The 11253-nt window shown below is 42.1% G+C and overlaps 1 protein-coding gene across 1 annotated transcript; it reads left to right on the top strand.

The window, feature by feature from the left end:
• Positions 1–1536: 1536 nt before the first annotated feature.
• On the top strand, positions 1537–11230 carry LOC104912049 (synaptic vesicular amine transporter-like). The gene is made up of 4 exons (XM_019617970.1): positions 1537–1742; positions 3325–3676; positions 9679–9737; positions 11079–11230. Exons 1-4 carry the CDS (start codon positions 1625–1627, stop codon positions 11228–11230), a joined length of 681 nt encoding a protein of 226 aa, XP_019473515.1. The 5' UTR covers positions 1537–1624.
• The last annotated feature ends 23 nt before the right edge of the window (positions 11231–11253 follow it).

Below are 11253 nucleotides of genomic sequence, written 5' to 3' on the forward strand. Positions count from 1 at the left end.
CTTCCTGACCCGCTCATTTTCTAGAAGTTATCAGGACTTAATTGGCTAGATTAATAAAGCAATAATGTCTGTGCACCAATGGGCATCTTCACATGCAAACAGATGTACTCATATGCTCTCTGCTTCTCCAACTAATAGTGCAGGCGTGCTTTTGCACACACATTTTGGAATTAGCTGTCTAGAAATCAATTGGCTGATGGTAAGAGGAGCTAGGATAAGAGGAGAGAGGAGAGGTTTGAAGAGGAGCAAAGCAGAGTGGCCAGATGCTGCCAGCTGAATATCAGCATGATGGAGACAGAAAGGAGAGAACTACCATTATATAGGCAACATTGCTCAGTATAAATGTATGTCATTAATTAATAAATTACTTCAAAAGCTGTGTGTTTACAGTATGAAACGAGCAATGCTATAGAAGCAGTAGCATATGCCTGAGCATCACTTCACAAGAAATCTTTGTTACTAATGAAGATCCAACATGTTGCAAAGGCACACTATTTAACTTCTTAACTTATATATGAAGGTATATAAATATATGCAGGCCATATAATGAAACTGAATATTTGCTTAGCATTGTTGTTATCAGCTTAGTGCTATGGTTGGTTCTGGGGCTGCATTAAGAAACTTCTTTCAGTTTCAATGGTTTTATCAAAAGTGAAGCACGGGGAAGGTAGGGCAAAGAGCAGCCTATACAAGCTCTGTTGTTTAAAAGAAAACAATATGTTGTATGGCATGAATGACAACCTGAAATAAGGACATGAATCTATGTCCAAACAGGTCTCTTCATAGAATGGTTTGGGTTGGAAGAGACCTTTAAGACCTCTAGTTCTAGTTCCAGCCCCTTGCTATAGGCAGGGACACCTCCCTCTAGACTAGGCAGCTCACAGCCTCATCCAGCCTGGCCTTGAGTGCTCCAAACGAGGGGAAACCTCACTAGGCAAACTATTCCAGCATCTCACCACACTGAAGGTAAAGAACTTTTTCCTAATATGCAGTCTATATCTACTCTCTTCCAGTTTAAAGTCATTTCCCCTCATCCTGTTGCTACCTGCCCTTCAGGTACTGGAAGGATACTATAAAATCCCCCTCAGAGCCTTCTCTTCTCCAGGCTGAAGAGCCCCAGATCTCTCAGCCTGTCCTCATAGGGGAGGTGCTTCTTTATCAGCTCAATTGCTGATCTGTCGTACAGTTTGTTTTCTAATAGAGAGTATAAAGAAATGAGCAATGACTACAAATAGCAGCGCAGGTTGGGCGTGAAACCCATGCACTCCAGCTGGGAGAAAGAAATGATTGAAACACCAAATGCTTCTAATCCCCTAAGTGGGTGCCAGCAGCACCATCCCGACCTGGACACCCTTTTAGGTTCAGCCTGGAACGCTGCCTTTGCTCCCCACGTACCTGTTGGGGCTCACCTTACAGGGCACTCACAGCTTGCGCTGAGGTCGGGGAGGGGCCGGCAGTTCGTCCTCCTTCTCCTCCTCCTTCCCCCTCCTCCTCCTCTGCCCCGACAGCATCCTCCTCCTCCTCCTCTTCCTCCTGCAGCTCTCCGCTCCCGGCAGCGTTCGGGACGTCTCGGGGCGGGCAGTGGCTCGGCCCGCAGCCCCCCGCACCCGCCGTGTCCCGCAGCATGGCGTGGGGCGAGCTCAGCCTGCGCTGGCTGCGGGAGGGCCGGCAGTCCAGAAAGCTCATCCTGCTCATCGTCTTCATCGCCCTGCTGCTGGACAACATGCTGCTCACCGTGGTCGGTAGGTGGACGGTGGTGGTGCGGGGTTTGTTTGTTTGCTTTTTCTTTTTTTTTTCCTCCTCTCTCGGTTGATGCCAGAAATAATCTCCGGTGACAGATGTGCTCCCTGAGTGAATGATTTAACGCTCTCGATCCACGCAGTGATTTTTTAAAAAACACGTCCGGTGTTCCAGGTGCTGCAAACACTGCCACACACTTTATTTCTCTGTTAGTTGCAGGGTAAGGAGTTGCATACAAAGATCTTTTTATATATATTCTTTTTTTTTTTTTCCTACCAAAATCCACTACTACTTCATAGAATGATGGCCGTATTTTTAGCTCAGCATCTTTTTTTTTTTTTTTTTCTCCTGTGGTCGTGCAACTGAAACAACAGGCAAGATAACACTGGGCTGCCTGCTTCCTTGTGATAGCTCGGCTTTCCCCAGCACTGCTCGTGAAACGATAGGTTAACACGAAAGCTATCGGAGTGGGTTTTAAGAAAAGCACTTCTAGGAGATGGCTGAACGAAACAATCCGAGTTCTGATCAAAGCTGAAGATGCAACTATTACTGGCTTTGAGTAACACAGCGCCCAGGTTGAGGAACCTGCTCAGATAAAGTGCTTGAACACTTTTCACTGGTAGTTGTATAAGCTCTCATATTCACAGGTCTGTATTTATGTAGACTTTCCTTTCAAAAGGGTTGGGAGAAGCTCCCGGGTTGTGGCTTGCAGCACAGCAGAGCCCCGGGGCTGCAGGCAGTGCCCAGCCCACCCCCAGCTGCAGTGCCACTCCTGCACCCTGCTCCTCGGTGTAAGGCTGATGCCACAATGCAGACCTTAACAAAAACTTCACATCTGCTGTTAGCAAGTCCGTTCTGGATGTTCTTTCTGCATGAGCATTCTTTCTTATGAAGTTTTTAGGTATTTCATTATCTATTCGTTAATATATGTGCAAGAAGCCCCTACAGTTATTTCAGTGAATGCAATTAAACACAGCTATGATCTTAAAGCACATCAAGCAGGTCCCTTCTGGTGATCTTTTCAACGTTAAGTTTAGAGAAATGGTGAAATGTGTAAGCATCAATGCATTAGCACTGACTGCTTAACACAGAAGTGTTACGATGATGGTTTCCCTTCTTATGACCGTTACTTACCATTTTTGAGGCTTATTTTATTCATGTATTTAGTTATTTTTTAGTATTTTGATTTAATAATAGTTTCAATGCTTTTCTCATCTTTTGTGCTTTCACAGTCTAATAAAGGGATTTAAACACTCATGCAACAAGGAGTCTGTTCAGATACAGGTTTTGGTACTTCTCATATTTTTCTTTCTGAATGATGTCTGTATAGAATACTTAATAATTACAAAACCTGGCAAAAAATAAACACTAATGTGAAAGAGCTTTATGCTTTAAATTGCAATTAGGAGTATAATTTCTCCCATGAGCAATCTTCTGTTTTAGTTCAGTTTCACCCTTTTGAAATCCTTACTGCTGTTTCCTGTAGGAAAGCTTTGTATTTCCTAATCAAGAAGAAAATTTGGTGATTCCATTTTACGCACAACCTGATAGTAAGATGCCAATATATTCTATTTGTTTTTCCAGTGCCAATAATTCCCAGTTACCTTTACAGCATCAAACATGAGAAAAATGCATCAGAAATCCAGACTGCTAAGCCTAACGTCATTTCAACGACAACGGACAGTTTTCAGAGCATCTTCTCCTACTATGACAACTCGATGGTGCTTACTGGAAATGAGTCTGGTAAGGCAGCACCCGGAGAGCTGCAGCACACTCAGACAGCACCGATGATGGTAAATGCGACCGCTGCGCCTCCGGACTGCCCTAAGGAAGATAAGGACCTGCTGAATGAAAATGTTCAAGTTGGGTTATTGTTTGCTTCCAAAGCCACGGTGCAGCTGATCACCAACCCCTTCATAGGGCCGCTGACAAACAGGTGAGGCAAACAGTGCTCACGTGTGATTCAGCTGGGGTTTGTTTGTTGCTGTTTAAGTCTGGGTGAGGGCTTTGAAGTAGTTTTAAGTCGGTTGTGGCCCTGACTTACTGCCCTTCTCACCTTATCTAGAGGAATATTTTAGTGAAATACATCCGATAATTGCATCTCCTAACAGCCTGCATCATTTCAAAAATAAACTGGGGAGCACATGAGCCCTTCGACAGTGTTATACACTTTTCTTTTTCTCCAGCTCCTGAGTCTTCAGGTTTTGCTGAAGAGGTGTTGAAATTTCTTCAGTGCAGTTACACAGGGCCACAAGATCCTACAGCTCCTAGTTGGAAGAATTCAGCCCTACATACAGATGACACTTCTGTTACCCCAATACATGGCAGTTGTGATATTGGAACCACAGGCAGGGTTCAGGTCCATCCCTGCCTCCCCCAGACCCACATCTGTGGGTGCACAGTGGTTCCAAATCACCTGAGCTAAGAGCCATGTGGGAAGCGGTGGAGCCATCACCCCTGCAGGTTTCCAAGTACAAGGTAAATGTGGCTCTGAGGGATGTTAGTGAGCATGGAGGTTATGAGTTGGTGGTTGGACTCAATGATCTTAGTGGTCTTTTCCAACATTAATGATTCTATGAAGCTCTCATTAACCTCCATGTCTACCAAACCCTGCCAAGGCCACGCTCCTCTCTGAGTTCAGTGGATCAGGATGACACCAGTGCAGGATCCAGTCCAACCTTCAGACTGTCATCTCTGAATCCTTTGCATATAGATGGTAGCTTGAACAAAATGTTTGGACAGTATGTTACAGAATATCTATCTGAGCAGGATCAGCGTTGTAAGCACCAACGTCAGTGAATTTAAAATAACCCACAACAAAAAATAATCCAAGCATTGAATATGTTTACATGGAGATTAAAAAGTATTTGTAATATCATTTAAATATTTCATGTTAATAATTCATTTTATTTTATTGTTAGCATTCTGTGTGATTGATTCCCATGAAGAAGCTGCAGTTCTTCTAGATAGAGATGTTAATCTCTGTAGGGAATAAACTCCAAATTATATTTAGTCAGGTCGCTAATTTTCCTGTTTCTCATTAAGTTATTCCCATAATGAAGATATTTTCCTATCAGGAAACAATACACAGAAGAAATTTGTCCATCTTCTCAATTGAAAACACATTTAAGTCATCATAGGTTTAAACTTATCATTGGTGGCCATAATCAAACCAACATTCTTTAAGGTGAAATATTTCAGGTTTTGAAATCAAACTACCTTTTTTGGGTTTGGCATGTCACAAATATTGTGTGATGGCTAAACTGAATGTTTAATGCCATTTTGAGAGAAATATCCAACTGAGTGATAAGCAGAGGTTTGACTCATGACATTCAGAATCCCACAGCTATATTAAATCTGTGGGACTGATATCAACACAAAAGCTTTATATTAAAGAGATTCCTTCATTTCTATTTCATTCCTCCAAATTTCCTTCAACATTCCCTCCAAAACAATTTGCCATTACAATATAACTTTTACGCAAACACAGCTGCAACGTAAGGAGCAGATCTAGATTTCCTATATTGCTTTGTGAGGCCATGACAGCTCTTCCACGACCAAAGCAATATAAAATCAAATCATATTTTCATAACAGTTCTTTAGGTGTCTAGGTTTTACCAAGTGCCTGCATTATGGCCCTATTTATATTTATTTTCTCTGGATTTTGCTGTTTGGCAGTTTGTAGACAATATGATACAAACTTGGGAAAAAAAAAGAACACACCCCACATGGCTGATGGCTCTCATTAGTGCAGTCACATCATGCTGTAGATAGGATTTCTGCATCAGCAAGAGGGCACAACCATCCCAATGCCTATCTGTGCCCAGTGCTGGGGCCAGAGGCTGGAATCTCCCACAGATCTTAGAGCTGGCAGTGAGGTAGATGTTCTTGGGTTTCCTCCTTGTTCCAAGATGTTCACCCCTCACTGCAAGTGGCACCAGTGCCAGTGCTGCCCTGGTGCTGGCAGCCCTGCAGCCAGGATGTAACCATCCCATAGGTTTGTGCACGGGGATGAAAATTCCCTCCCAGTGGCAGTATCTGCAGGCTCAGTGCCCAGAAAATGGGAAAAGGAGAAGTAAGGAGAGCACTCAGCCACACGTGGCAGTGTCCTCATGGCAAACTGCCCCTAAATTAGATTTAAGGATTACTGGTTTTCTTTTGTGCGTAGTTTGGGTCTTGGTAGCAGCATCTGCCTTCATTCTGAGAAATGTTTAGTGAGAAACATCAGTTTACGTATTTATCAATTAAGTGTCGGAGCCATTGGCAAAAAAAAAAAAAACTCAACAGCTCTAAAACAGACATTTCCTAAGAACTGTGTATGTGTTCATTTGAAAGGAAGTCTGAAAACTACTACAATGAAACAGAAGATATGAGTTATCATTATAAAGACTGTACCACTGATAAGCTGTTAAATGATCACTGTTATGGCAAAATTAAGGAAAGTAAAACAGCTTAAGGAGGATGGGTTTCTTTGTTTAAAAACTGCTGTGCACACCCTGTTAAGGTGTAAGTTTCAATTAAGTACTAAACCATATTCATAGCTTTTATTTTTCATTTAAATATAATTCTTTAGGAACGGTTGAGAGTTTTAAACAAGCATAGTTATTGGCTTTAAATATGTACTGGCTTTGAGTGCTTGAGTTTGTATAAGGATGCAACAGGGTGTTCCATCTTTTTCTAAAACAACTAGAATTCAAGATTTTTAACAATAACTTTTGAAATTAGCTTAATTCTAGAAGCAAGCTAAAAACGTTTCTTATTTAAAGCTGATCTCTTTTGAAGCAACACGAGACACATTACATACCTGTCTTCATGAACTGGTTTGCAACTCAAGATGCACCACCAGCTTCCCTTTGCTCCCAGCCCTGGTGGAAGTCCTAGCAAACAGAACACCAGAGCAATGGCTCTGCCACAGGATGTGAACAACACACCTCCCATAGCAGCACAGTTCCAGTGCAGACCCAAAGAGATTTTTTTTTGCTCAGGTGCACGTTGCAAAGATGAGAAACCATAAAACAGCACAGCACTTGCTACAGAGCACTTTGTGAGCAGGACATGCAGTCAAGGGGAGTTTGAAGGCTTTTCCTAATTCTTCCAGAGAAGAAATTGGGCACCAGCTTCCTATGTCTGATTCACTCCATTATTTTTTCCAAAGCATCGCTCCTCACTGTGAATTAGTCTGAGAGCCCAGTTGTGCTGGCACCACCACTCACTAGTGTCAGTGAGAGCATCAGCTGCCATGCAGCTCTCTCCCTTCATCTTCCAGCCTGAAAAAATGCATAGTTTTAACTTTATGCCTATCCATACATGGCTTCAAAGTTTATCAACAAATGAACAGATGTTTGCATGATAGTTTTTACAGCCAGCCTGTCTATAGATGTGAACTTTGCATATATGAGAGCATGGCTTGAACCACGAGATATTTACAATGTATAAAAAGAGTGAGGCAGGGAAATAAAGAAACATTTACAACTCCTTATTTACAGCTCAGTTCCAATGTAAGCTTTCTTTTGGGTTTTCAGTAGGTGATTGAAATGCCTGAGCACCCATCTCAGCTGGCCAGAGCCCCTCTGCCTGCCCAGCATAGAGCATTAAGATGGAGATCTTGAGGAAAATACTCTTCTTGCTACAGATCCTCCCCAGTCTGCACAGGGGTGAAGTCAATGGCCAGAATGCTGGCCCTCAGTACCCGTAACACTAAGCAGTCACAATATTAAAGTCAGTAGATTTGCAGTCCTTAATGGATTGGCAATTAGGCTCTAATGTCCCACAGCTGCTAACCTGGTCAGTGTAACCTTTATTTGCCTGCAGTACAAAAACTGTCAAGTGGTTTTCTCATTGTGGGGTAACCTTGTTAATGAACATAATCCACTTCCAAACAATTCTGCTGTCTGGGGCCAAGGTGGCACCAAGGTGAGTAATTTAGGCATTCTTTGTCACCAGCAGCCTTTCCTCTCCCTGCTGTAACTGGTGGCTCTGTTTTTTCAGGAGTCAGACACCTGTGGGGAGAGCAGCTCCAGGTGGCCTCCTTGTGCTCAAGCTGTGGCTAATGCAGATTCTCATGCAGTGTTTTGTTAGGAGCACCTATGAAAATGACTTACTAAGGCATGACAGCAAGGAAAAAGGAGACAAGGCAGATCTTGTTGCAGTGGAGCATGCCATGTCATGGCAAGAGCAGAACGGGCCAGGGGACACAATCCCTAAACACCTGACTGATGGGGTAATGCCAGTTTGTTCTCTATGTTGGAGAGACCAGGGACTGCCGCTCAGGTTTGTGGTCACACAACTGCCAACTAATTAACACTGCTATGTTAGGAGGAGGCAGGACTTGCTAAGATTATGCAGGAAAGGCAATCTGCATATCTCTGTCAGCTGCAGGTGGGTAAGAACCTGAGCAAGAATAAGAGTGACTTCTGGAGACTCAGTAGGGTTGCCTACTGTGTTGCCTTGAGCAGGGCAACACATCACCTCCAAATTGGAGGGGAGTTTTAGACAATTTTGACCTTTTTAGAAGATTATGATTTGCTTGATTCAGCACAAACACATTCTGCTGACATTTATACCTTCACATCTTGTATGGTGGGCCACAGGTAATACAGATTTTGGCTAAAAGAACTAGCGATGCCCACACAGCCTGGTTCTGAGATGACTCTCTGCCCAAAGGGAAATGTGTTAGACCTAAACACGTGCAGTAAAGCATCGCAGGCTGCTGGGTAGCAAAGGCAAGTTCTGCTCTAGTTCTGTCTTCATGGTGCTCTGCTGTGTATTGTTACACACCTAGTGACTACGTCCAAGATAAAGGAGGAATAATATCCACAGCTGCAAAAACTAAGATCAGAATTCCAACAGACTTTCACTAAGCATTCAAAATGACATCCAAAATACTTGTTTTCTTACAACTATCAATAGCTAAGACAATTTCCAAATGTAGAAAGCCTATTGAAAGAGGTGAAATTTGTTTCAAGTGGATGGAGGCTGGTCCTTCAGTTAAAGTTACAAGACTATGATGGCCCTTCCATTTATTTAGCTCATTAACGCTTATGGAAGATCTCATAGCTAATGTCTCTTAATCTGCTGATAGAAAATGGATATGGCAATCACTTCAGATGGCATTTGTTTTCAAGCAAATAACTGATTTCAATTCCATGTAATTTTAGGAGTTCTGAATTGCTGTCTCACAGTCCTTATGGCAAGTCAAATTGTTTGATTTCTTTACAGAACTCAGACTTCTTGTCTACAGTGTCCAACCTACACACCTCTGGGTTGGCCCTTGACACACAAAACACCCCTTTGTGAAGAAGGAATAGGGACATTCAATTTTTGCATTCATCATACCCAGAGAAAGATGGTATCATTCACCAACAGCAGTAACAGTACCTGCAGGATTTTTTATTCTGTATTTATATCAGTGCTTTCTTTAAGTTAAAAATTCAAAAATCAAAGCAATTACGGGGAAACTCTCTTTGTCCTGTTCTGTGTCAGCCCATACAGCCCTTACTTGTATAAAATATCAACAAAATAACAGAAGCTCAGAATAATCATGCTCCTATTGCAGAACTATTATCACTAAAAATGAAGAGGGCTGCTATAGACTCTTCCGTAATATCCATAACATAACCAGTACTGTCCATGTAAAGTCCAATATTGTCACATTACTGGAAAGCTACATTCCAATGAGAGAAGGATTTCTTTCAGGGATTTCAGAAAAAAAATTCTGCTTTAGCAAATGAGAAAGCATTTGTAACATGGAGCAATTTGATCATATGGTCCACTGTAAATAGTTTCAAAACCTGGAAAGAAATCACAAGTCAGGTTTTTGCATCCTTCACATGTGTGCAATTACCTAAATTGCTAACGTCCTCATGTGGGAAAATCTAACCGCAACTATTAGTGAGACAATTCCAAAGATGTGAACTTTTTTTTTTTTTCCCCCTCTAGAATAGGCTACCAGATTCCCTTGTTTGCTGGCTTCTGCATCATGTTTGTGTCAACAATCAGTAAGTATCCACTTCCTATTTGGTGTAGTTCAGGTGTAACTTTTAAACAAGTGATCTACAATAGCTATCACTAGGAATTCTTGTTGTTGATGTAGAGGAACTGAGTGTAAGAAAAAGTGTAAGAGTGGCTGCTAGAGAGATTTGACAAGTATGCTTTTATGGACCTCTCAAAGGAATTCATTGCCTTCCATCCCCTTTCAGCTGGTCCCTTTCTTAGCTCAACCTTCCTCTCAGCTTCCCATGGTCTGAGCAGTGCTCACACACTCTTAAACTGATAGAGTTTTCAATCATGAGGGCTATTTTTCAGGATCCCTAACAACTACGACTCACGGGGCCTTATCAGAAAGAGAATGTGAAGCCCAAGAATAGAATATAAAAGTCAACAGTATCATAGCGTTGCTTGACATCACCGTAGGATGTACAAACAGGAGCATAGCTTACAAGTCAGCTGAGATAATGTGTCCACTCCAAATGGCACTGATAAGGCCTCAGCTGCTGGTTTACATTTACTTTTGGTGTGATATTTCAAGATGTGATCCCGAGGGAAAGAGTACAAAGGATCATTGGAAGCCTGTGAGGAATTGTTAAAAATTGAGCTTGTTTCAGAAGACAGATTGAAGATGTATCAGAGTGCATCACAAAAAAAAGGATGGGAATTAAGTTTCCCACATCCACTACATGTAAAAAAAAAAGAAACGATATCAAGGAAAAAATTCATTAAATATTAGGACAGTATTTCTGACAGCAAGGAGAACAAAGTGATGGAAAAAGATTACCTGATGGTAGGTTCTGACAGCTCTGGATTTTTGGATCCTCTGACAGATTCTGGTTGGAGATAAGAGTAATAATTCCAATTTATGGCCAGATGCATTGCACGGCACCAAGTGTGGAACACCACTGCAAAAATCTCACAATTTGGCTGCTCATTGGAAGAAACACTACTTTGAGCCTGGAGGGCTTCTCTTAGCTCCTGCTTTCCCTAAGTGCACAGAGGTTTAGGTTGGGCAGCCTTAAATAAAGGCTGGCAAGAAAGGTCTTATTATCTCTGTGTGCAGCTGAATCAGAGCAGGGTGCAATCAGAACCTGAGTAATTAGTTAAAACGACTTGGGTGCCCGTATTCTGTGTTACCAGAAGGCTCAGACACCTGAGAACAATTCGACACTGACACCTCCAAATGCAATAAGAGATAATAATGTAGTTAGCATTGAAAGTGACACAAGGCACAGTAAACGACCTGACTAAATGGCACGAAGTTTTTTATTACAGTTTAAAGAAATCTAACTTTTTAACCTAGTTAGAGTTAACCTAATTTTCAAAATTTGCCTCTGTCTTTTCTGTAGTGTTTGCCTTCTCAGGGAGCTACACATTGCTGTTCATTGCAAGGTCCCTTCAAGGGGTGGGTTCCTCTTGTTCTTCAGTGGCAGGTAAGAGAGCGTACAGGAGTAAAATACAGCTCACAGATCCCAGAGGTTTCAGTAACAGTCATTTCTAAATTGTGGTGGTTTTTTTTTTTTT

Source organism: Meleagris gallopavo, chromosome 8 (genome assembly GCF_000146605.3).
Source record: "Meleagris gallopavo isolate NT-WF06-2002-E0010 breed Aviagen turkey brand Nicholas breeding stock chromosome 8, Turkey_5.1, whole genome shotgun sequence".
Lineage (NCBI taxonomy): Eukaryota > Metazoa > Chordata > Aves > Galliformes > Phasianidae > Meleagris > Meleagris gallopavo.

Coding starts and splice junctions, on each gene's coding strand:
- LOC104912049 (XM_019617970.1), top strand. CDS start 1,625: ATGGCGTGGGGCGAGCTCAGCCTGCGCTGGCTGCGGGAGGGCCGGCAG. Junction 3,677..9,678: donor ATAGGGCCGCTGACAAACAG/GTGAGGCAAACA, acceptor TTCCCCCTCTAG/AATAGGCTACCAGATTCCCT. Junction 9,738..11,078: donor CATGTTTGTGTCAACAATCA/GTAAGTATCCAC, acceptor TCTTTTCTGTAG/TGTTTGCCTTCTCAGGGAGC.